The sequence below is a fragment of the Chelonoidis abingdonii genome, chromosome 8, assembly GCF_003597395.2.
Source record: "Chelonoidis abingdonii isolate Lonesome George chromosome 8, CheloAbing_2.0, whole genome shotgun sequence".
Classification (NCBI taxonomy): domain Eukaryota; kingdom Metazoa; phylum Chordata; order Testudines; family Testudinidae; genus Chelonoidis; species Chelonoidis abingdonii.
The window spans coordinates 50,222,227-50,249,163 of record NC_133776.1 but is presented as its reverse complement, the minus strand read 5'-3'; the positions used below and the strand labels follow the sequence as shown (position 1 = coordinate 50,249,163).

Sequence of the window (26,937 nt, the reverse complement as noted above, 5' to 3'; positions counted from 1 at the left end):
AGGGGGGCGCTAGTGTAGCCGTGGGTGACCGGCAGGGAAGGGTCAGGCATTGGGGGGCGGCGAGGACCAGAGTTTAGTGTGGGGGAGCGGGGCAGTGATTGGGCAGGGGGGCCTGGTGTCAGGTCCCAGGCCACAGCGGGATCACGGCGTTAGGCACAGGGCGGAGGGAACAGCATGGAGAGAAGGAGCGATGTTAGTGGCAGGGAGGTGGCTAGTGTCAGGACCGGGTACCGGCGGGGATCAGGGTCAGGCACTGGTGGGAGAAGCGGCCAATAGGAGGGAGGGCAATGTTTTCGGGGGGGGGGGAGGGGCGATGTTTGCGGCGCGGGGGGGCTGGTGTCAGGGCCAGGGATATCGGCGGGGATCAGGGTCAGGCGCGGGGGGGCGACGCCTGTGTCGGGGGAGGCCAGGTCGGCGGAGCTGCTCACCCGTTTATGCTGCGAATCGATGCGGGCCTGGCCGCCCCCCAGCAGCGCGGCGCGACGCTTCTCAGCTATGCGCGCGGGAACGGAGACGGGGGCACCGGCCGAATGGGACCGGACCAGCCGAGTCCGCGAGACCGGCAGGAGCCGGGGCAAAAGCCGTAGCGCTGCCATGACAGAGAGCAGCAGGACGCATGCGCGGGGGCGGGACATGTGAGCGGCCTGAGGGACTGCGCGGGCCCGGCCCTGACTAGGCTCGACGAAGGGCCGCAGCAGCCACCCAGCTGTGGCCTCCTGAGGGACGAGGCGGGCTGCGCTGTCTGACACCCGGCCACGCTCCCAGCCTGCCGCCCTGGCGAGCCCAGCGACCCCGCCAGAGACAGCACGTGCCAGCCTGGCCAGGGAGCGCGGCCCGGTCCCGGCTTCCTAGCGCTGCGCTGCCCGGGCCAGCCCCACGCTCCCCTCAGCCGGTGCCGGCCCACGGCCGTACTCCGCCAGGCGGGTCGCTGGGGACTGGTGAAGCGCGGCCCTTTGTTTCCCAGCTGGTCGGATACAGTCCGTTCCGCGGGGAAAAGGCTGATTTACCTTTCATCGCTTAATTTACCAGAGCGCAGGTGGGTGAGGGAATCACTTTTATTAGCCCAGCGTCGGTCGGTGAGGGAGGCAAGCTTTGCAGCTACTCCAAGCGCTTCTTCGCCTGATTTACTGCAGAGACAACACTATTGCCAGAACACAAGCAAGTTTATGTTGGAAACCTGCCAGGGTCACAAGGGCTGCTGCCAACCCACACAGAGCCTAGCAGCCCCCAGCGTCTCCCCTTCCACCCCCCAGCTGGAGCCAGGGCTCTGCAGCAAAGAGTGGCCAAGCCCCAGAGCCCTGGCAAACTTCCTACGCCACAGCAGTAACCTTAGGAAGTCCGACAGAAGCCAGAGCCCGCAGGGCTGCTAAGTGCCATGCTCTATGGCAAGGACCAAGCCGGGCCTGGAACTTTTATAGCTGAGGGGGTGAGGGAGGTTCCCAAACCTGAGCTTTTTTTTTAGGTGATAAATCTGAGGAACCTTCCCAGATTGCTGTGTCAGTAGCGATGGTTTTTGAACAAACTGATAAACCAAACAGTAGGTCACCAGGACCAAATGCTATTCACTCAAGAGTTCTGAAGGAATTAACTACTAACTGGCATGTAACCTATTATTTAAATCAGCTTCTGTACCAGGTGACTGGAGGATAGCTAATATGACACCAGTTTTTCAAAAAAGTCTCTAAAAGTGATCCTGGCAATTACAGGCTGGTAAACATAACTTCAGTAGTGGGCAAACTGGTTGAAACTATAGTAAGGAACAGAATTGTCAGACACAGATGAACATGAGTTGCTGGGGAAGAGTCATGGTTTTTGTAAAGGGAAATCATGCCTCACCAATCTGTTAGAATCCTTTGAGGGGGTCAACAAGGGAGATCCAATGGATATCGTGTACTTAGATTTTCAGAAAGCCTTTGACAGGGTCTCTCACCAAAGGCTCTGAAGCAAAATGAGCTGTCATGGGATAAGAGAGAAGGTCCTCTCATTAATTGGTAACTGGTTAAAAAGATAAGAAACAAAGGGTAGAAATAAATGGTCAGTTTTCAGAATGGAGAGAGGTAAATAGTGATGTCCCCTAGAGGTCTGTACTGGAACCAACATATTCATAAATGATCTAGAAAAAGGGGCAAACCTGTGATGTGACAACATTTGCAGAGGATACAAAACTACTCAAGATAGTTAAGTCCAAGGCAGACTTAAAAGAGTTACAAAGGGAGCTCATAAAACTGGGTGGCTGGGCAACAAAATGGCAGATGAATTCAGTGTTGATAAATGCAAAGTAATGCATATTGGAAAACATAATCCAAACTAAACATATAAAATGATGGGGTTTAAATTAGCTTTTACCACTCAAGGAAGATCTTGGAGTCATTGTGGATAATTCTCTAAAAACATCCACTCAATGTGCATTGGCAATCCAAAAACCTAGCAATGTAGGGAATCATTAAAAAATGGATAAATAATAATATCATATTGCCTGTATATGAATCCATGGTACGCCCACATCTTGAATACTATATGCAGATGTGGTTGCCCCATCTCAAAAATATATATGTTGGAATTGGAAAAGGTTCAGAAAAGGGTAACAAAAATGATTAGGGGTATGAAACAGTTTCCATATGAGAACAGATTAATAAGATTGAGACTTTTCAGCTTGGAAAAGGGACGACTAAGGTGGAATATGATAGAAGTCTATAAAATCATGACTAGTGTGGAGAAAGTAAATATGGAAGGGTTATTTACTGCTCATAACACAAGAACAAGGGGTCACTACATGAAATTAATAGGCAGCAGGTTTAAAACAAAAGGACGTATTTTTTGACACAGTGCACAGTCAACCTGTGGAATCTTTGCCAGAAGATGGTGTGGAGACCAAGACTATAACAGGGTGGGCCACACCACATCCCATAGCTGGACAGTAAAGAAGTTGAGGAAGTAAAGGGTGCTGGTGTCTGGGCTGGGAGCTGCGCCACGGCTGGGCTCCATGGGCTGGTGTCTGGGCCAGGGGCTACCCCGTGGCTGGCGGGGGCAGGGGTAGGCTAGTGGCTGGGCTCCGGGCTGCCTAGCAGCTGGACTCTGTGGGATGTGGGGCTTGTGTCAGGGGGCTGCCCTGTGGCTGGGCTCTGTGGGGAGGGATGTGTGGATATCTGGGCTGTGGGGATATCTGGGCTGTGGGGGTGCCCCATGCCTGGGCTCTGGTGGGAGGGGGGATGCTGGTGTCTGGACTCTGGGGGGAAAGAGGTATGGGTGTCTCTGCTAGGGGGTGCCCTGCAGCTGGGCTCTGGAGGGATGGAAGTGCAGGTGTCTGGGCTCCCCACACAGCTTCATTGAGCACCCCCCCAACTGGAACTGGGCTGTGGTAGCGGTTTCTTTAACACACTGCTCCTGGGGGAATGTTTTTTGCTGTTGTCTATACTGTTGACATACTTGTTGACAGGTATTTTGAAATAAATTACCACAATAATTGAAACTGGAGTGATTATATTGTGTTATTTTAACAAATAAAATATGGAGAATATTAAAATATTGTGTGCAGAATTTTTAATTTTTTGGCACAAAATTCCTCCAGGAGTAATAAACTTTCTTAACAAAATAAAAGCTTTTCCTTATGAACAATATTAAAATATTGTCAGGCACACCAGCTGCCATTACAACACTGAACATCAATAATAAACCAACACCAAAACCAGTAATAAAATAAAGTGTATATAGCGAACATTGAACAATGCAAAGTACTGAAACCAGTTTCCTATTTTTTGCATGTCTCTGGGTCCCCGTTCTCCTTTCCCTTTCTAGCACAAGTAGCACGCACTGGGTGCTGCTGCAGAGGGGTAGAGGACTGCTGGGGGTACATTTGCCCTGTTGAACAAGCACTGAGTCCTGGTTGTGTGGGCCACCCAACTATGGCATTGTCCAATGTGTTCCTGGGCTGTAGGACATGGTACTGTGAAGGGAGCTCAGGACATGGTATGAGCGGAGCAGGAGCCTGCACTCTTACAGCCATTAGCGCAAGCAGCTGCTCAAACAGGGTTTTCTGCTGTATTTGATCTTCCTCCCTCAAGCAACATTCCTACTCCAGAAGTTGCACTGCAAATCTATCACTGTGCTCTACAGCCTGTCTGTGCTTTTCCGCTGCTATGAATCCTTTTCCCTTTGGTATTGTGTCTGCTTGTTGACTCCACTCAGGATTTCCACTGTGTGTTAATTACAGAAATGCTTCCTCTTTGTCCACTCCTTGACAGTTCAAAATCCCAGGCTCCTGCTGGACCATGGCTGGGCTGCAGGTGGACCAGAGGTGAAAGTGCCTGACTGCAGACCTCAAACAATATATTGTCTCAGTACTTAAAAAAAAAAAAAAAAAGTTCAGTGCATCCTCAGAGAAAAGTGCCTGTAGCATCTCAAGGCTAAAAAAATGATACTTTGTAAAACTCAGCTTCACTTAGGGTGACCAGATGAGAGACGTGAAATATCAGGACGAGGGGGGGTGGGGGGATGCTGCTGGTGGAGCAACAACAACAACAACAAAAAAACAAAAAGCCGCCAGAGCACAGGAAAAATTGGTGGGGGCTGAGCATTCACCAGCAGCTCCACTCCCCTCCGCCTACCTTCACTTTGCCTCCACTTCCCTTGAGCTGGCTGCCACATCCTGTTTCTCCCCCTCCCTCCAGCGCTTGCGCCGCCATACAGCTGATTAGCGCAAGCCTGGGAGGGAGGGGTGAGGAGGAAGAATGCGGCATGCTTGGGGAAGAGGCGGGGCCAGGGCAAGGATTTGGGGAGGGATCCAATGGGGGAGGAAGGGATAGAGTCAGGATGGGGCTGGAGTGGAGTTGGGGGGGCGCAAGCCCCCTCTGCCTATGCACCGGAAGGCAAAATATCGGGACAATTCGCGTCCCGACCGATGTTCGGTTGTGACAGAGGACAAACAAGTAAATATCGGGACGTCTGGTCGCCCTAGCTTCACTATGTTCTCAGAGGAATGCTTCAGTTCCTAGAAGCTCCATGGTCATAACTGAGTTAAGCAGAGCATAAAGCAGGGGTTGGCAACCTTTCAGAAGTGGTGTGCCGAGTCTTCATTTATTCACTCTATTTTAAGGTTTCGCGTGCCAGTAATACATTTTAACATTTTTAGAAGGTCTATTTCTATAAGTCTACAATATATAACTAAACTATTGTTGTATGTAAAGTAAATAAGGTTTTAAAAATGTTTAAGAAGCTTCATTTAAAATTAAATTAAAATCCAGAACCCCTCAGACTGGTGGCCAGGACCCAGGCAGTGTGAGTGCCACTGAAAATCAGCTTGTGTGCCGCCTTTGGCACGTGTGCCATAGGTTGCTTACCCCTGGCATAAGGAATGCACACATAAGGGTAAGATGACATTTACAAAGGCTATATGTTTAAAAATTGCAGACTTGTAGCCTGGGGCAGTGGGATTATGCCATGGTTTACTACCTAAGGTTTCTCAGTCCTTTGAGGCATGCCACAGTCTGGGGGACATGACAATACTAGAAGTTCCTGCATGCCAAAGAAAGATTTTATGCCAAGCTACTGGTGGTAGGCCAGCTGTCCATGCTACAGAGGTTTCAAGCTTATGGTGACTGAGCAGCACATCTATGGAGTAGAGTGGACTACAGTTCTGATTAGGAGAGCCCAGAAATATGCCCTTTCCTGAAATGAGACTACCCATTGGGAATTCCTACTCTGTGGAAAGTTTGCAGCTATCAGCACCCAGGATTGGGTCAAAATTCAAGGGGAAATCAACAGAATGCTGTGTTAGCATCCACACCATTTACTGTCTCCCTGTAGCTTTCAATACAGCCTGCTCTGACTAAAAATACTATGGAGTACATGCAAACACACCTTGACAATATGAACTCTCAAAGAACTACATGGCCAGTCATCCCCCCTCCTTTGCCCGCATTCTTCCTCCCCCCACACCATGATATTTTAGACATTGATTTAATCACCCATGTACTACACATCTTCCCCACCCTTCATGTGCAGCTTACTGTTTACAGGCAGCTTGTTACGCTGTAGCATACTAAAAGGGAAGGCAGTATTCTCTGTTTTGATGTCCCAGCCCATCTTTGTAAGCATGTGCGAGTATCTAACAAAACTTTAGTGTTAAATGCGTGTTTAACAGTTGTTTGTGCTGCTTCATCTCCATTTTCAGTGCCATGTGGTGGTGGTGTGGAAAGTGATGCCAAGATGCTGGTGTACATTCCACCATTAGCAGATACACATGACTACCTATGGCTTGTAATAAAAAGTGCAATGGGTCATAAACTGGAAATCCCTCCCATTTGACTATTATAATTAACAACAATGAGCCAAACACTTACCAGCCTTTGGGGCTATTTCTGCCTTTTCTGTTTCTGCTGCCAGTTTTGCAGCAGGCTGTTCTTCCAAGGAGGTCATCAAATAGCTCCTCCAAGTATGGACCCAGGACATGCTGCAGCTGCTCCAGTGGCACAGCTTCCTCGGGGATTGGTGGGAACACCAAAGTCATTTTGCTAGCTTGATCTATGAGGCACCTGTTGGCTCCCCTCTGGACTGGTACTAGATTTCGGGGTCAGAAGGTCACGACTCTGGCTGTCCAGGCTACCTTGAACCACTGGGGGCTCAGTGCTTGATGCAGTTCCCAGCACCCAGTCAAAGTCCTCATAAAAGAGACAGGATGACAGGGAGTTCCCAGACGTGTAGTTCTCACCCCTGGTTTTCTGGTAGTCTCTCCTGAGTTGCTTACTCTATTCCCAGCACTGGTCACCAGTCTGTTGAAGTCCCAGTGCAGCCAGGTTGTCTGCTATTTCTTGTATTCATGGTCATTTCTGGTCACTTCTCTTACTGAAGTTGAATTTCTTGCTTGCCTCGTACCAGTGATTTACTGGAATCTGACTGTGGTCTCATGACCAGGTAGTGCAGTTGGCAAAGGTTGTCTTTTTAGCAGCAGTAAAGATGGTTTGTTCTGCTTGCAACTCAGTGGTCTGCAAGAGGAATCGGAGAGTTGCAGGCTCTGATGCCAGAACCTCGTTATACACAAATCTCCAAGAACAAAAGTGACTTTATGACCATTCCCCAAATTTTCATCTAAAGTGGTTTCTTTGCTTCATTTGAACACTGTGGATGTGCAAAGCATTGACTAAGTGATTGCCATATTGGATTTACCATGGATTTCACTCTGGCTATGGTAAACCCTTCACATATGCTTTCCCACTACCATATATTACATATAAAAAAAAATCTGGCAACTAAAAGAGCCAAGGCTGCCCCACTTGCTGTAGTAAAGGTAAAGGCACAGGTGAAAAATTCCCCCCGGAGTATGCTGGAACTCAGAGGTTGAGTTGGAAGCCAAGGTAACATCTGTGTATGCTTCTCTGTGGAAAATGCTTCAGCCTCAGATGCCCGTTGAGGCTGTTACACCTGAACAGGGGAATATTGATTTGGCCAGATTGTAAAACCAAGATCCTACCGTAGCTAAACTGAGCCCAGGCAGAGATTCAAAAGAACAGAAAGGAGGTCCCTTAATGATTGTACAACCCCATGATGGAGACAGTCTGGGTAGCCAAACCCAGTGATCAATGATTTTGGATTGTACCAGAGAAATGTAAAATTACTTTTATTCATGTGTCATGATATACCCACTGGCAGCCATCAAGGTGTTAAACATACACTGGCAAGAATACAGCAGATTGATTGGTTGGCATGGATAAATCAGGATGTTAGGCAATATATAGAACATTTTCTAGTTTATGCCCAAGTAAATTCTGAACCCGTCAACAGAAAAGCAAAATGGAGACATCAACAAATTGATGGTCCTGGATTCAACTACAAATTGATTTTATTGGCCCATTGCCAAAAATGGCCCGAGGAAATCTATACACCTTGGACATCGTGGACACTCTCTCCAAATGGGTAGAAGCGATCCCTTTAAGAAACAATGAGGCAGTTGCTATTGTTAAAGTTCTGCTTGAGCAGAGCTTTACCAGATGTGGACTTCCCAGAGGATTAGGCGCCGACTTCCCCTTTACTCGGGGGGTGTTTGACCCCTCCCTTTGGCCAGGCCCCGCCCCCACTCTACCTCTTTCCCCAATCCTCCACCCCCGCCTCTTTCCACCTCCACTACACCCCTTCCCCCAGTCCCCTTGAGCATTGCATCCTCACTACTTCCCTTCCCTCCCAGAGCCAACCTGCACACCGTGAAATTGCTGTTTGCAGCGGGCAGGAGGGGAAGGAGTGATCAGTGGGGGAGAGGTGCTAGGGGGCAGGGAGAGCGGGGAACTTAGCTGCCAGTGGGTTCTGAGCACCTGCTAATTTTTTCCTGAGCACCCACAGAGTCAGCACCTGTGCCCACAGATAATTGGTTCAAATCAGGGAACACATTTTAGTGGTGAGAGAATGTGTAACACTGTAATAATGCTGGGAATACAGGAAAAAAAATAACTTATCAGCCATACTCATTAACACTGGGAGAAAGAAATAATAGAACTTTAAATTTTATGCTTACTAAATACATTGAAGAAAACAAAATAAGATTGGGACATTAAATTTCCCTTAATACCGACAGCTCTTTGAGCTACTCTGATAGAGCAATGGGGATAGCACCCTTTGAAATCCTGGCAGGTATAAAATGGTGTTGCCTGAACAACTGCTTTGTGCTGTGCCAGGCTTGGTACAATGCTGTTGTAACTGCTTAATGGTTGCTACAGATAAAAGAACACGTGAGAGAAGTTAACCTGTGGGAAGCCCCAACATAGGTGTGAGACAAAGACTGGCTGCTTGGTGTTTGGATGCCAAAACAAAGGTGCAAGAGTGGCAAATAGATCAAAGAATTATAAATATCTGCAATGAAAAAGGAAACCCAGGAAAGGGTTAATCAGTCAAAATAATGATTAAATTGGAAATCACACTATGGGTAACATGAAATCCAATAGGGGTGTGTGTAAAATGCACATTCTGTTCTCTCTCTCCCCCTATATATATATAATTTTCAGAAACCTTTAAAGAGATCTAAGCATGGAAAATGCCTAGCTTCATTACCAATAAATATTTGCTGGACTGGTACAAGTGTGCACAGAGGCTGATAGCCTCTGAAATCTAGCTGAGGTAACAATGTCTCCTCTTGGTTACAGTTACTATACAGAAGACTTATTTCTCACTTTCCCTATCAACCACTGAGAAGATGGATGTGTATGAGATCATAGTATGTAGGTAGCTATCCTCAAAGACTCCATTTTTAAGTAATGTGGACAGGTACCTCAGGCACTGTTGAAACACTCACATGGAATGGTGACAGGCACCCCTTCTGGACTGCTACACACAGGTGCAAGCCAAATGGATCAGCTGATGTGATTCTCCACGATGCAATCCATCTATTACTCCTGGGGGGATTCTGTGCCACTGTGCAATGCAGAACTTTGCAGAAATTAACATGTGCGCAGAATTTCCTTTCCCTCACAGAAATGGGCTGCAGTGCTGCTGGATGCCACTAGGGGCTGCTGGATCCAGCAGAGCCCAGCTCACATATAGAAGACACTGCTTAGGGAAGAAGAAGGGAGCTAGACTGCTAGAGGGTTCCTGACAGCTGCAGTTCCCAACATGCCCTGAGGGAAGGAATAGGCAGTGCACAGGAAACACCATGCAAGCCTTGGACAATACATCAGGCCGTTTCTCCTTCTGGATCCCTGTAGTAATGGTTATAATGTGCTGTAAAATAAAGTGTGTGTTAAAAGATGGCTAAAGAAACTAAAAAGGAAAAGCGTTCATTTTTACATCATGTAAAATAAGTGACACCTTTGCAAATATCGTATTTCCACGCATGTTGGAGGGAGGGTGGATGTGGGGGTACCATTAAGAGGAACTAAATATCAAGTCTGTAAAATCGAGACACCCACCAAAATGCATTCACAGGAAAATTTCTGAAGACTTTTCTTTGTAATGATTCACAAAGAAACCTGAACTTTGAATGAAAACCTCGTATTTAAAGAAAGAAAGAAATGTTGACATTAAAGAATCATGGCATGCTCTCCAAATATGTAATGATGGGTAGTTAATGAGTAATGGTATATTACCTATACCACAGGTGAGAACACTTAGGCCAAGGCCTTGCTAGCATAAATGTGTGTGGCTTTTTTGTTTTGCAACTTATTTTACATAAAATTGTTGATGTGCTTAAAATAATAATACTGCTAACAGAACAAAGGTAACAATCTGCTGCAAGTTTTGAGGTTAAAACACACCTGTCACAACAACCATATATGCTCCCCCCCCTTTCTTTTTCCCTGGGACGACCCAGAGGAGGGTGACATAAATAACATGACCAAGAAACTGAAACCCCCAGGGAAAAATTGCAGAAGCTGGTAATTGAAGCTTGCACATGCATAATGTACGGCTTACAAAAAACCCAAAGGGTTAATAGACATTTGGATAAAGATTAAGTAATTTGTAATGTAGAAATGTATAGAAGACCTAAGCGAACCTGGGCCCAAAGTGGAGAAATATTGGCCCCTAAACTGAAGAATGCAACTGAAGGACCAGATGAAAGCATCATAGAAGGCGACGACTATCATGGAAGGACTTCACAGTGCCCCAGTGTGACAGAATACACCCTGTATTCACAACCTATATACTATTGTAATAATGTTTGTATAAAGCATGTCTTTTAAGGTATCATTTGAAAACTCATAATTTGCTTTAAATTCTGTGCAAGCAATAGCCACCCTGGCTGATTCCTTTGTGCAAGTCCAGATATCTAATGAGAGGAAGCTACAGATGGAGGGCTACAAACCCATTGTAAAGGACGTGGGGAATCCCATTTTCACCCCAGGAAGAAGCAGGGTGGTTGGAAGCCCAAGCACTCTCTCCCTGAGAATGGTTCCTCACCTGGAAATACTCATTGCAAACCTGTGAAGGAAAAGCATCTAAAAAGGTGGTTCCAGTATAACCCCACTGAGTACCGAAGAAATCAAGACCCTGAGCTAAAAAGAACTAAGCCCCATCTAAGCCATATTAATGCAGCTGTCTGTAACACAGAAGCCCCAGAGATACCTACAGTTCACCTGATGAGGACTGCCTCTACAAGGGCAGATAAGAAATTTATTAAAGTTTCCAGAATAAATAATGAATGAATAGGATTGAGAAACACCGGAGACCAGATCTCTCTGGTTAAGGGAAGCATGGTCCAAAAGACTGACAAGTTACCTGACCAAGAAGTGGAGGTTCTGGCAGTGGGAGGACGTAAGATTCCTGTACCTTTAGCCAAGATGTATGTAGAATGGGGAGATTTGGAAGGTAACAGTAGGGGGTGCTGGATAGTATCCCCATGTAAATGCTCATTGGGATGATTTTTTGCATATGGCTAAGGCTATTAATGTGATAACGTGTAGCAAAAGGGAATATTGTGCTGGGATCCCAGAGGGAAGTGATGAAGTCCCAGAAACTGCTGAGGGGGGAAGGGAAGGTCTCTCTAACTTATGCAGCAGAAGGAAACAATGCGTTTCCAGAGACTGAAGCTAGCTCCTTCTCGGCAGAGAAAAGCAGCATGCCCTCAGGGTTGCAGGGAAGGAGATGACCCCTGTGACTAAAGAAGCTATCCCAGATACCAGCTGCCAGCATTTTGCCTTTGAAAAAAGGATGGATCCCGCTCTATAGAACACACATGGATGTGTTCTAGAGGGAGCCCCAGAAAAGGAAAATTGGGGGTATGGGGGGGTGAGAGGTGGGTTTTTTTGGGGACGGGAAGATGGGAGATTGTATAGGGAGGCACATATGGGAAAAAAACGAAAGCCCTGGGCAACCCTTTCAACATTTGGTTGTGCCTGCCCAACATTATGGAGAATTAATGTTGCTAGCATGATTGTCCCTTTGCTGGTCACTTGGGGGCACAGACAAGAGGAAGTTACTGGTTCTTCAAGATATGTGGTCCCTGTCTGTATTCCACTGAGGGTTATACACAGTGCCATTGTGTCTGGAGCCAGAGAATTTTATAGTAGTACTGTCCCTGTTGGTCCATGCATGTGCCCTTGTTTCACCTCATGATTTTGTTCGAGGCAATAAGGGTGGGGTGGACTGACCCAAGTCCTCAGTTCCTTTTCCACCACAAATAGAACAGTTCTGCAGGAAGGAGGGAAGAAAGGCACCACACATCTTGAAGAATCTCCAATTACAGCCTTAAGTAACCTCCTCCTCTTCATGGAGTGATGGTCACTACTGTATTCCACTGGGGTGATTAACAAGCAGTAGGGTGTGAGGAAGATGACGAAACATCAAATGGAGGACCACCATGCTGAACAAGGCATCTGTTGCAAAGTTTTGCACCAAGGCTTAAAGAGCAAAATATGTACTGAGCTCTATGTGGCTGCCCTACATATGTCCGAAAGTGGTACATCATGAAACAGCCATAGTTGATACTTGCGCTCTCATGGAATGGCTCATATCCCAAGGGGTGGAGACTGTTCTGATAACTGATAGCAAAGTGTAATGCACCCTGAAATCCACTTAGAAATCCACTGTGTGGAAACTGTTTGTCCCTTAATCCTTTCAGCTATAGTGATACTCTAGGAGACTTTCTGAATGGTCTTATCTGCAGGTAGAAGACGAGGTCCTGCGGACATTGAGGGATTGAAGGTGCCATTCCTCCGCTGATGCATGAGATTTTGGGAAGAAAGCAGGTAAGAGTATGGGTTGGTTGAGATGAAAGTGGGATACAACCTTTGGGTGCAGATGCAGGGAAACATCCTTATGAAATGTGATAAGGGGTGCGTGTGTCTGCCATTAAGTCCCTCAGTTTGCTTTCTCGCTGAAGTATTAGCTACCAAGAAGACAACCTTCATGGAAAGGAGAGAGAGGGAATATTAGGCCAAAGACTCAAAGGGTGAGTTATTAAGATTGAGAGGACGAGGTTGAGGTCTCACTGTGAGGGGCGACAGGTTGAATGGGTAGATAGGTGTGAAGGAGGGCCTTCCAAAACCTGTTAGTCAACAGATGTATAAACAGAAAGTGCCCTTCCACAGGCAGATAGAAATCACTAATAGCCACTACGTGCACTTTGATGGAATTGAAGAGGAGTCCTGACATCTTCAGGGACAGAAGGTAGTCCAAAAGAAGGGGAATGTCCATGTCCTCAGGGAGAAGACCCCTTTATAGGTCCCAGGAAGTGAAACATTTACACTTAGCTCAATAGGAATGCCTTGTGGGCTCTTTCCTGCTACTTGAGAGGATGTCTTGTACTGCCAATGAACATTCCCATTCTAGCGAAGATGTCCATCCAAAACCCAAACTCTGAGGTGAAGTGTCTGTGGATCAGGATGCCTGATCTTGCTGATGTATTGCTGGAGCAGTTCCGGAAATGTCAGCAGCAGAAGCAGGGGAGCTGCTTACATGCAGAGAAGGAGAGGAAAATAGAATTAACGAGGTCAAAAATGGACAATGAGAATAACTGTGACTCTCTCCCACCTGATCTTGTGGAGGACACATGGCAGGAGCAGTAGCGGGGAAAAACACATAATTGGTCGGGTCTAACCAGCGGATGACAAGGGCATTACCTTGGCAACAGGTGTCAAGGGCGTCTGAACAGTACTTGATGTATATGCTGTTGGTGGGGGAGGCAAAGAGGTCCCTGGTAGGAGTCCCCCATTGGGTAAAAACATTGCTGACAATGGCGTCGTGGGGATCCTATTTCTGGTTGGTCACAAATTTCCTGCTCAGAGAATCTGCAAGCACATTCTGAGTCCCCGGAAGATAAGCTGCTGACAACAGGACCTCATGGGCGATTAATCAATTCTAGTATAGACAAACTGATTCTGCACAAAGCACTGGTGACCACGTGTTCCCTTGGTTGTTGATGTAATAAACAGTGGTGGTATTGTCTGACATGACCAGAACATGACAGGAGTGGGTGCATGAGAGAAAAAAGGAGCAAGCTTTCTGCACCGCCTATAGCTCCAGAATGTTGATGTGCATCCTGGATCCCCAAGCGGTCCAAGTCCCCTATGTCATGTGAGCGTCCCATACGGGGAGTAGGGTGCCTGTGATGATCATCATGCTCAGGGAGAACGCAAGGAAAGGTGTCCCAGTGCAGACCTGATTTGGGTCCATCCACCGAGGGAGGAGAGTACCTCTGGGGAAACGGTCAATGGCTGGTTCCCGGTATGTAGTGAGGGAGAATAGACTTCCGGAGCCACAGCTGGAGATGGTGAAGGTGAAGATGAGCAAAAGTGGTGAGGTACATGCATGTCACCATGTGGCCAAGGAGGGAAAGGCAAGTCTGGACTTTAACAGAAGGACTGGTGACCATCTTGGCGATCAGCTTTTGTCGCATCTGGAACTCGTCCCTTGATAGATAGGTTCATGCCAAGATTGCATTGATGTAGGCTCCAATTTTTCAACATTTAGAGTTGCCCTTAGGGAGGAGAGGATTCTGAGCAGCACAGAAGTCGAGGCTTAAGCCTCCCTTGTGGATCACGCTACTAACAGCCAGTCATTAAGGTAGGGGAATATAGGGACCCCCTGACATTGGAGCTGGGCCTCTACTACAGAGAAAACTTTGGAGAAGACCCACGGAGCAGTGGTGAGTCCAAATGGTAAAACTCTGTATTGGAACCATTGATGGCCTACAGCAAATCTTCGGAACTTTCTGTGGGTTGGATGGATGTCTGTGTGAAAACAGGTATTCTGCATATCAAGAGCCTAAACAACATGCCTCTTTCCAGTGATGGCTGCTAAGTTGATCATATGAAACTTGGGCTTGCGTATGAACTGATTGGGATGACACAGGTCCAAGACTGGTCTCCATCTGCCCTTCTTCTTGGGTACAAGAAAATACATGGAATAGAACCATGCACCCTGGTAAGTCATTGTAATGGGTTTTATTGCTCCCTGTTGTAGAAGAGTGTCCACCTCTAGGGCGAGGATACTGTTATAAGAATGGTTCCTGAGGTGGGGTCAGCACATGGAGGAGTAGCATCATGAACTAGCTTGTATAGCCATGATGAATCACATCCAGGACCCACTTGTCCATTGCTTTCACAGTCTAAGCATAGGCGCCGACTGTGTGGGTACTCCAGGGCTGAAGCACCCATGGGAAAAAATTAGCTGGTGAACTGCACCCACCAGCAGCCAAGCTCCCCCCACTTCTTCCCTTGAGCATGCAGCATTCCTGCTCCTCTCTCTCCCTCCCAGCACTTCTGCCTGCCACCAAACAGCTGTTTGGCAGTGCTCCGGGAGGGAGGGAGAGGAGCGGGGACACAGCACACTCTGGTGGAAGAGGCAGGAATGAGGGGCTTGGGGAAGGGGGTAGAATGGGGGCAGCGAGTGGAGGTGGGTGGAACTGGGTGGGAGAGGAGGGCGGGGGTGGGGAGTTGGGGGAGGGGTGGAGTGGGTCGGGGCTGGGGGAAGAGGGGATCAAGCACCCACCGCTGGAAGCAGAAGTCGGCGCCTCCGAGTTGTACAGGGAGAGGCAAGGTGTTGGTGGCTCTCTAGGTGTATTCAGAAATATTGCTTTTGCAAAGACTGAGCATGAGATGTTGAAGGCTATGAGAAGGAGCCTGGAGGTTGGGACTGTTGGGTCTTCTGTTACTTGTGAGGAGGCTCATAGGGCTGTTGATAGAAGAATCAAGGAATTCTGAATCATTCTGTCGGTGGCAGGTTGTAGAACTTTCACTTTGGTGTTGGTGTGTAAATACCCAACAATTGTAAACTGGTTCTGGAATCCTTGAGGGAGTGGAAGGAATCACTGGTCTTCTGATTGAAGAGATGAGACTCATTGAAAGAGAGATCCTCTATGGTATTCTGCAGTTCCCGAGGGGAACCAGTTGAATGTAGCCACAATTTCCTCCTCATGATGATCCCCATAGTCATCTTGCATGAAGCGGTGTCCGTGATTTCCACAGTGGCCTGGAGCATCATCCTCACAACCAATTTGCCCTTCTCTAAGATAGCCTGGACCAGGCACAATGCTGCTGGGGAAGCTTGTCTGCAAAGTCTGCCAGCTTGCTGCAATTAAGGAAGTAGTATTTAGTGCCAGGTAATTGGAAATCCGGAATTGAAAGCTGACCGAGAAGACTTTGGAACCAGAAGGTCCAGACATTTACCCTCCTGGTTTGCTGGGACGGAGTGCGGGTGTTGCTGCCTGACCTGCTCCATCGCTGCTTATTTCACAAGGGAATTGGTTGGGGGGTGAGAGAACAGAAACTCAGACCCCTTCACTGGTACACAGTACCTCTTCTCTGCCCCCTAGGGTGTGGGTGCACAAGTGGCAAGGGTGTGCCAGACAGTCTGAGTCAGTTGCAGAATAGCACTGTTGATCAGTAGAGCCACTCTAGTTCGTTCTGAGGCATGCAAGATGTCAACAAGCTGGTCCTGTTTGTCTTGTACCTTCTCCAGTGGAACGTAGAGGGCCTCAGCCACCCTGCAAAAGAGGTCCTGGAACTGGTGGTAGTCATCCAGGGGCAAGAAGGAATGAAAGACATTGTGGCATCTGGAGACAATGAAGGGAACTGCACCTGTTCTGACAATACTGTTGGAGCCAGGCTGAGCAGTTCATCCTCCAACACCTGTTCCAAATGCCTATGCAAGGATGTCCAACAAGGAGAGATGGGGGACTCTTCCCTGGCTGAATGGGAAGGTTCCAAAGGTGGATATGAAGACCAGGACTCTCACTATGGCCAAGGAGACAGATCCATCAGATGCTGCAGAGGGCCCCAAGGAGCAGGGTACTAGTGACTCTTTTGTTGGAGAAACAGAGGGTATTGCCACTATGTTGGCAGAGCCTTTGGATATTTGTATATATGGTAGGGGAGGGGCAGTCCCTGCCTTCCATCTGAATCTTACCATGCCGAGAAATCGGATTCCAGTTCAAACAGCGGTACCACTGGAACCGGTGGAACCATATGAGCCATAGGGAAGTGGGCAGAAACACAAACTGAAGTAGGTAAGTCCAGGGTAGGAGACCATACCTCTTCAGGCACCAGCTGAAGCAGAAAATGTGGAGACCTTGCTTCCAAAGCAAAGATTTCATGAGGCCTGGGGGACCAACTCTAGTCTCCATGGTGTCAAGAGAATGCATTCCACAGCCAAAACCAGAGCGGAATAGAGAACTGCTTTGGTACTGAAGGTTCCCTTGACTTAGGGGTGCAGACTTGGAAGGCATACATGGCTCGATGGACAGAACCGGTGAGTCTGGTGGTCTATGCGACTCCTTGTTGTGCTTGTGAGCTTTAGAACATGCTGCTTCTCCATGGCTGGAACTTGTGGAAGGTGCACTATCTTTCTTGGGCCTGGAGGAAGACTTAGTGCCATGCTTAATGACTAGGCCTTGGCACAGGGTCCCTAGTACTAATACTGGTGGAACCGGACTGGGTCTCTGTGGTAGGAGGCACATGCCTGGGTTTTTCAGGACAATGTATGGGGGGATTCCCTGACCTGGGTCCCACTGCGACCTTATGACAGCCTCTGTGAGGTTCTTCTTGAGGTGGAGAGCCAGGCCTTCCCAGGTACGGCTTGGGAAGGAGAGGCAGATACTGCACCTGGATGCAATGTGGGCTTCTCTCAAGCAGTAAAAGCAGCATTGACCAAGAATGAGCACGGGCAGGAAGTGCAGATCTTGATCCCCGGCATCTTAGGCATAATCCAGAACCCAGGTGTATATGTGTGTGTGTGGGGGAGACTGGGGGTGAGGAAGCGGAAGAGGACCATCAAAAAAGACATCCCAAAGTCCTAAAACAACTACCACTAAAACTACAGTAAAACAACAACAAAAATTAACTATTGTGACAAAGTTCCTCCTCTACCTTGGTGGATCCTGCGCTTATTGGTGGATTCGCTTGCCTCACAGATTTACCCTGTGGGTCAGGAAACAGCCCAGAGACCTTCCCCTCTGGTAGAAACCACAGTCCAGGTCAATTCCTCCTGTGATTGATCAGGAGTTGGGAGGTCTGGGGGGAACTTGGGCCTGCCCTCTACTCCGGGTTCCAGCCCAGGGCCCTGTGGACTGCAGCGTTCTAGAGTGCCTCCTGATACAGCTGTGCGACAGCTACAGCTCCATGGGCTACTTCCCCATGGCCTCCTCCCAACACCTTCTTTGTCCTCACCATCTGACCTTCCTCCTGATGTCTGATAATGCTTGTACTTCTCAGTCCTCCAGCAGTATGTCTACTCACTCTCAGCTTCTTGCATGCCTCTTGCTCCCAGTTTCTTGCATGCACTTCCTCTCCTCTGGCTCCCTCTGGCCTGACTGGAGTAAGCCCTTTTATAGCATCAGAGGGGCCTTAATTAGAGTCAAGTGCTTAACAGCCTCACCTGATTCTTAGCAGGTTAATTGGAGTCAGGTATTCTCATTAGCCTGGAGCAGCCCCTGCTCTGGTCACTTAGGGAACAGAAAACTGCTTATCCACTGGCCAGTATATCTCCCTTCTACTACTCCGCTGTTTCAACTGGCCTGGGTCTATTATACTATGTGCAATGTTAAAAACTGGCTTTTTTGTTTTTTTATGCATCACAGAGAGATGAAAGTAGAAGCTCTGACTGGAACATGCGGAGAAACTTCCTCTACACTCGTTGCCTGTTGTCCAAGAGGAATTTCTGAGAGTAGCAATGTACAGTGTGGGCCATTTGCCACATACCACCCAAAGGGGGAAGAAATATATATTGGTGGTGGTGGATTTTGCCACCAGATATCCTGAGGCAGTAGCTCTAACACTGAGGCAGACGGAGAACCAGTAATTTAATATGTACAAAGGTTCAGAAGAGAGTTAAAAGACATGCTGGGGGATACACTTGTTGACTCATAAAATCATTACAGAAGGACACAGCCACTTCCCAGCCGACCCTACAGTGCCACTGGCAAGATGCAGGAACAAATTCGTTCAGAAGTTCAAAACATGTTAGACCTGGAAGTAATTAAAGAGTCTGACAGCTATTGGGCATTACCTGTTGGCATGGTCCTTAAGAAAGATAACACTGTAAAGCTTTGTGTTAATTATAGAAAATTCAGTCTTGTCACAGTACCAGATGTACGCCCCAGGCTTAGAACTGATGACAGACAGGACATTTTGAGCAAAGCCAAATATCTCAGCTCTTTGAATTTAACTAGGGGTTACTGGCAAATTCCTTTAGATAAGGAAGCACAGAAAAAATTTGCTTTCATCACTGATATGGGACTCTGAGTTCAAAATGTTGCCATTTTGTTTAGTTAATGCAGGAGCCACTTTTCAGAGGCTGGTCAACCAAATGTGAAATGATTTTCAGAATTTTGCAAGGGCATATGTCAGCAACATTGCAGTGTTTAGCAACACTTGGTCTGATCACAAAAAACATTTGGAAATTGTGCTGTCAAAGCTCAAAAAGGCAGGCCTAACCATAAAATCCTCTACGCGTAAAACTGGGGCAGCCAGAATTCCTTATTTGGGACACTAGGTAGTGAACGTCAAATATCCCCAGATCCCATGAAAGTTGAAGGCACTGTAAATTGGTCTGCAATCCCAAACTAAAAATCAGGTCCAATTTTTCATAGGACTGGTAGACTATTACAGAAAGTTTGTGTGGACTTAATGACATTATATCAGCAATCACAGATCTATATAAAAAGACTGAGCCTAACAAAGTAGTATGGACAAAGACATGTCAAGAGGGTTTTGATAAGGTAAAGAAAAATCTTGTCTGGCAAGCTTTTTCTCGCTGGTCTAGCTTTTGACGAAGTGTCTGAACTGTGTATAGATGCTTCAGACACTGATATGCAAACTGTGTATATAAAGAGAAAAGAAACGATGGTGGAAGATGCCGTGTCCAGGAAAGAGGGTCCTGACCTGCTGCCTCCAGGTCAGCCAACAGCTAATCCTACTGCAGCTTTTTAAGGGAGTGAGGTGAGATGGACTGTACCTCTGTATTCACACCCTACATGCTGTTGTAATAATCTCTGTATAAAGTATGACTTGTAAGGTATCATTTGAAAATTCTTAATTTGCTGATCAATATTGTCCTGGTAAAATACATGTGGCAACATTGTATGTGAAGTTACAAGTCTTCCCTCTCTGATGTTAACAACACATATTCCAAACCCCACAGCTCTGCCCAAGCAGAAGTCAGGTCTATCCTAAATAAATTAAGGAATGTGTGCTTGCCTTAATTTGCATTTAAGCAGTAAACAAGATCATCAAGCAGAGACGGAGAACAAAGGAAAATTGAACAAGAAAAAAAAAATGAGCAGGGAACATTCTTCTACATAGACTTTTTGTCTCCTGGATCTCAGCTGGAAATGTTTTTCAAGAGAGGGACTGAAAGTAGAAAAAGGAGGGACAAATACCCCAGAGATTCCCCCCCTCCTTTTCCAAGTTCAGGGATGACACAGCCCCCCACTAGTCTGGATTGTATTGCGGAATGTCGCACCTGGAATGTGGTAACTTGGGCTGTTATTATTCATCTGTAGGGGCCTACCAAATTCATGGTCCATTTTTGGTCAATTTCACAGTCATAAGTTTTTAAAAAATAATAAAATTTCATGATTTCAGCTATTTAAATCTGAAATATCAGTGTTGTAATTGTAGGGATCCTGACCCAAAAAGGAGTGGGGGGGTGGCGGGGAAGAAGTTGCAAGGTTATTGTAGCAGGGATTGCAGTATTGCTACCCTTACTTCTGCGCTGCTGCTTGTGGCAGCATCAGCACAGAAGTAAGAAGGCATGGTATGGTATTGCAACCCTTTGTTCTGCACTGCTGCTGGTGGCACACTGCCTTCAGAGCTGGACGCCCAGCCAACAGCTGTTGCTCTCCAGCTGCCTAGCTCTGAAGGCAGAGCAGACGCAACGATGGCAATATTGTGACCCTCCCCGAAAATAACCTTGCGACCCCCCTGCGATTCCCTTTTGGGTCAGGATCCCCAATTTGAGAATCATTGGTCTCACTGTGAAATCTGTATAGTATAGAGTAAAAGCACACAAAAGACCAGATTTCATGGGGGGAGACCACATTTCACGGTCCGTGATGCGTTTTTCATGGCTGTGAATTTGGTAGTGCCCTATATATCTGACATAAATGTATGTGCAGACACCATACGTGACAATAATTCTGTTTGAAATTTATAAATAGGAAAATTGATTAAGCCTAAATTGGGTGGATTTGTGACTCAGTTTCCCAACTTTTACCTCCCACCAGGTCAGAAAGCAAGGAAGAGAGAATGACCCTATAGTCCAGTGGTTAGGGTACTCACCTAGGAGGTGGAAGACACTGGGCTCAGTCACCATGCTCCCATCATTATTTATCAAAACTGGAACATCATAAATGGAAGAGACAAGTGAGAAATGTCCTCCACATCAGAACCATCCAGAGCTCAGTGGTTAGAACATCCTCCTGAGAGACAGCTGTCTGTTCCAATTCTTTCACCTCTCCTTTGGCAGAGAGGGGGAATTGACCGTGGGTCTTGCACATCCCAGGCCAGTGCTCTAAATCACTGGGTTAAAAGGTATAAGGTGGGTACCACCTCCTCCCCACCTTCGCCTCCCGTGTGTGTAGAATGAGGCAGGTGCTTAACTCATTCCCACAAGAAATGCTCATGTGCCTAAGCTGCCTGACTCCAAGTAGCTTGTTTCCATTTGTGACTCACTAGCAGAGATAGGTGCCTCTCTCCATGAGAAGGACGAGGCTTACCATGTATCCTTATCATCATCTCCCACTGGCCAGCTCAGGCAGCTCCCTGCCCCGTGTGCTGGCTTTTGTGGATCACATTCTAAGGCTCCTATCTCTCCCTACTTATTGTATAGGGAGCCTAGGAGCCTAGCTCAGGCTATGTGGACTGCAGTGGTGTTCCTGTGATTTGCTAGGCAGCATGCTGCGTAGTATTGCAATGTCCAAGTCCCTTTGTAGATCCAGGCCAGAGAGGTGATGCAACATGAGCAAGATCACCCAACCTGCTAATGGTAGACCTAGAACAAAATGCAGGTCCCTGGAATCTTAGCTCAGTGCACTACCCCTTGGTCCACACTGCATCTTCACCAGTTCAACCAATTATCTTTGAGAACCAGTAACAGCAGATACCTCAAAAAGTTCTCCCTGACACTGTAGAAGCGAGTACATTCACAGCTGGCATTGGTGAAAGTCATCCCAGATTTTCAGACTCTCAGTAGCAGTGGAAGAGACAGTAGTCACCTTGGTGAATCTGTAAATCTTTAGCACAAACTCCAGCCTATTGGAATGTTAAACCTTTTTATTTCTGAATCATTCCTGTACTCTACCTGCATGGTTACTTAAAGCTCAAGTGGAAGGAGTGTAAAATTCACCTGAAATGTGTCTTTGATTCATGGCAAAGACATTGCTGTTCTCTAATGTGAAAGCCTGTAATAGTTCAAAATTCTCATCAGATTTACTGCAAACAACAAATAAACACAAATCTCCTTTACCCTGAGACCTGAGCATGAGCAATAGCCACATGGAGTCTGGAAAGAGATTTGGAGCTTAAAGGGAAAGCTGCCTTTCAATCTTAACTTTGGGAATGTTCTGCGATGACTGGCCAGATGCTATTTTAAAATGATGTATGGCGAAGAGGATGCTCACCACACACACATGACTTTGAATAGTTTATTAAAGGAAAGGTGAAGCATCAGTTTTAAATTGTACAAAAAGGAAAAAAAACCTCATATTGTAAATGTACAATTTACAGAATTACTAGCAAAACCAATCAAGGAGACACTCTTAATACAAAAAACCTATTGACTGCAAACTGAACTGGAAACCATTGGAGGGGCCATCCAAGTGATCTTTGTTGTGTTATACAGTAGTCAACAATCTATAACTCAGGGTTCAATTTTCCACACAGAGGACTGTGAAGCACGAGGTTTGTCTGTGAATATGACTCAAACCATGCAGCATTTATTCAGCTACTATGCTCACAGAACTACAGTGCTGACATGATAATGCAGCCATTCCTGCCCACCCTGTACCCCCTGAGGGTAACCTGCACCCTAGTTATAAAGAAATGATCCAGCAACCTCAGAGGCTGTTGCAATAGTCACCCATCTACACTTGAGAAATGGCTGAATTACCAAATTAAACATTTTTGGCAACAAGTCTTTCTGAGAACTGTACACATTGAGAAAAATCTCAGCTGTTAAAAGAATGAAAAGAATGATTTGTTCTTACACTAGTCGTTTTTCCTTCCCCAAAGGTAAGTACTAGGTGTACATGTTGTTTTTCCAAATGACTTTGTAAAAGAGAAAGCTCCATGATAACTTTGCAGTTGCTAATAAAAGCAACTCTAAACCTGCTGTGCTTGAAGTGGGTCAATATGCTTTGTATCTCAAATGCTAACATTCAAACTCAGAAAGGAAGATAAATGTTTTGGTGCTAATTTTCAGAGGTGCTTTAGTCTGTGGAAGTTGTGGGTGCTCAGCACCTCTGAGTATCAGGCCAGTTTTAAACTACAGTAGCAGCTACTAGGCAGAGTCATAAAATCTAAGCATAATGAGATTCCAAATCATTGAAGACACTGAAAATCTCTTATTACAATGAATTAGCTGAGAACTTTTTGGGTTTTCTTTACTTTTTTGAAAAACTGTATTTTTCAAAGAATTACTCTTAATATGCACAGTTAACACTGAAAATGTAGCTGTATTCCATTGTAAGCTTAAGAACTTCACCATCTAAGCACAAATTTCTATGCAGCACATACAGTACTTCTAACTGGCAAAATTAATTTACAAAAATAGCACAAAAGGGTATTTGCGGCATGGAAAGTAGACATTTTTATATGGTACAGTTAAAATTGCTTTTAGAATGCTAAAGCGATTCCTTTCCCCCACCCCCCTTGATCTATTTTATATAGGAAAGTTGCTGTTTATGTACCTTGGATTGGCAGGGCACGAAATAGGTAGTAAAAACAGCAAAGTGACTACTTGAGAACCATTTGTGTGTTTTACTGAGAATACTTTATTTGCTGGTATAAGTTGCTAAAAATGCACAGAGCAAGTACCAATAGAAAATGTACTGTTTTTGTGTCCCCTAGTGCTATATAAAATGAATGTTACACAGCATCTGTTGGAAAAGTGGCTTCATGGACATCTCTTATTTTATGCCCCATTATAAATAAAAATAAATCTTCTCAAGAGTATAAAATCTGGGTTTATCATATCAGAATCTGACTTTTTTGGCAGAGATGCACTTCATTAGAATTCTAACTTCTTTTGTAAGAGTGTTCTGCTCTTTTCAATGCCTATGAGAGGATATACACATACCATACTGTTAATCAAATCCAGTGTGTTTAAAAACACATTTCTGCAGCCAGGATGACCTGCTTATAGCATCATTGCTAGTCAGTCGCTGACAGGCATAGATTTAATAAAAATGGCTAGCTTTTAAAACATAAAAAGGCAAATGTTAAAACAGTTTTAAATTGTACAGCAGAAAAATAAAGTTAAAAAGTTTTTTGTTTTCATTCAATGTTTTCAGAAAACACGTGTAGAACAGTGTTTATTTTGACAGCTGTCTTAACAATTTAAAACTCCCTTCCCATCATGAAAAAAAACATCTGTATAAGGACAGTCAAGAACAGGGATACAAATGATTCTTTTAGGTCAGCCTTTCTGAGGTGATTGGATTGGCCAACAATCCTTTGTATCATTAAGAAGGTCCTCTTCTCTTTCACTACAAAATGGGATTGACCTTATTCATTTGGTTAAAAATCAAACCATATCACATCAAAAATGTGGTTTTCATACAAGCTATCACAGTATATAGGCCTCTAGCTCTAAACAATAGAGTTCCAAATTTGTAAAACGTCTTCCCCAGACTTCAGAACATAGGCATTCCAAATCCCTAGAAAAATGATTAAAAAACATCAGTTAACTTTGGAGGTAAAATAAAAAAACCTCAAACAAATGGCAAACAATGCTAAATAAAGTCTTACTGAATCATCCTCAATGATAGCTGCAGAGTCAAAGAAGTCCGGCCTCAATTCAGCTCGTTCTCGTCGGTTTCTTGAAGGTGGCTGGAAGAAGAAGTCATTTATTGAATTGCTTTCTATATTGAAGTAAGAATAGTTCCTCATTTAGAGTAACATACTATGTTCATGTCACATAAAATAAATGTATGTACAGGACACATATAATATACAGAAGCATGTTAGTGGTTTCTTCTGGTGAGGTGGGTTTGGCAAGGATTTCTAGATACTAAAACCACGTCTACCCTATAGGCACTACTGCAGCACAGCTATGGCACTGTAGTGAATTCTTCAATCAGTCTCGCTGCGTCTTCACCAGAGGTTAGGGTGGGATAGCTACAGTGCTTAGGGGTATGAATTTTTCATACCCTGGGGCTCCATAGCTATGTTGACCTAACTACTAAGCTTAGACCAGGCCTAATATAGGCCCCAATGCAGGCAGGTACTTAAGCACACACTTACCTTCAAGTATGTGCTTAACTCCAGTTGTTTCCAATCTGATTTAAGCATGTGCTTAATTTTAAGCACTTGCTTATGTGCTCTTCCTGAATAGGGATGCTTTCCAGAATCAGGGCCATAGACTGGATTTCATGAAACTCTCTGGTACTCTTCACATCTAAGATTTACCTTTCTCGCATGCCAGTCCAGCTTTGAAATTGGAGTGCAACTATAGTAAATAAATCAGACTTTTGAAAAAGGCCTCAATACAGTGTAGTCTGTGTTAGGGAATATTTGTTCCCTTTGGGCTATTCAAGTCAATGGGAGTTTTCAACTGACCTGAATGGGACCTGGATCAAACCCTTTGTTTCCTCTCTTATTGGATTACCCACAAAAAAGTGATTTAAAAAAACAACCTTGCACGATGCTAGGAGTGCTAACAGCTGCTAAGCCTTCTGAGGCAGCAACTAAGTTGTTAATGACATCCCTGCAGAAAAGCAGAGCTCTTAGGACCCAACCTTACAACACATTGACTGCTCAAAGTTAGACATGTAACTTCAAACACCCAAGATTGAAAATGTGACCTACGATTATTTAGGATGGATAGGATAAGAGGAGCTTGGCTGAGGTATGTAAATGTACAGTGAAAGCTGATCCGTCCTTCCTTTTCCTCATTTTGCATAATACGAATCAACCACATTCAAAATTAAAATGACAGTAAATTCAGAATCAGTAAAAGAGAATACTAGGCGGTACATAGCCAGCCAGTACTGTGACAAGAGGTCACTGAGGCAAACGCAGTTACTGGATTTAAAAAAAGACTATTTGTACGACTGAGGCACTCGTACTGCTACTACTATGAATAATTAGCCACCCATCACAATAATACAAGGGAAATTATATCTCATGCTTTGGGGTATAAGCAGATCTCCTATTAGGAAAGAATGTTCTCACAACTGGCGAGATGTATTATGGTGAGCTTTTTTAACCTTCTTCAAGCACTGGGTACTTGTTACTACCTAGAATAGCACATTACACTGGAAGGAGCTGTGGCTGAATAACAGTTCCTGTGTTTCTATGATTAGGGGATCAGTGGGGTCCGCACTTACAGTTGATGGCCCTCCAATCTCCTCCCTCAATCAGGTGCTCAAAAAACTGGAAGGCAGGCAGACCATTTTTAGAAGCTGATTTTGTAGTTTCTTACCCTCTAACTATCCCGACCCATTTAAAACTTGTTATTAATACTCAGGCCTTACTGACCAGATCAATGACCATGGTGTCTTCAAATTCCTCATTCATATCCTCTAGCTGACCTCGTGAGGACATCATTACATCTTCAAAGATGGGCTCAGCATCATCCTCCATTAGACCCCGTCTGATCATTAAAGAGAAAAAACTTTGTCAAGACATTTAATACTTCGCAACATGGCTTTGTTTTCTCCTTTTTTTTTTTAATTTTTAATTACAAACAACCAGCCTTCCACTCTTTGGGCTGCACATTAATACTGTTGGCTGGAAACAAAAATAACCCATTATCATGTTATCAACTGAATGGAGATCTCAGATGTCAAAATAACTTAGCACCCTT

The 26,937-nt window shown here is 45.5% G+C and overlaps 2 protein-coding genes across 4 annotated transcripts in view; both read right to left on the bottom strand.

Annotated features, from left to right (window-relative positions):
* The window catches only part of PCCB (propionyl-CoA carboxylase subunit beta), an 83,292-nt gene extending 82,684 nt beyond the window's left edge, over positions 1 to 608 (bottom strand). Inside the window, exon 1 of the mRNA XM_032778793.2 lies at positions 429 to 608. Within this exon, the coding sequence (XP_032634684.2) occupies positions 429 to 596 (168 nt within the window). The 5' untranslated portion in view covers positions 597 to 608. The remainder of the gene's footprint in view (positions 1 to 428) is intronic.
* Positions 609 to 22,541: 21,933 nt separating this feature from the next.
* Positions 22,542 to 26,937, bottom strand: part of STAG1 (STAG1 cohesin complex component) — a 352,185-nt gene continuing 347,789 nt past the window's right edge. For all 3 annotated transcript variants that reach the window (XM_075068598.1, XM_032778796.2, XM_032778798.2), the window contains 3 exons: positions 26,610 to 26,724; positions 24,879 to 24,959; positions 22,542 to 24,787 (listed from right to left, as the gene is read on the bottom strand). In XM_075068598.1, coding sequence (XP_074924699.1) covers positions 24,764 to 24,787; positions 24,879 to 24,959; positions 26,610 to 26,724 — 220 coding nt within the window. In that variant the 3' untranslated portion in view covers positions 22,542 to 24,763. The remainder of the gene's footprint in view (positions 24,788 to 24,878; positions 24,960 to 26,609; positions 26,725 to 26,937) is intronic.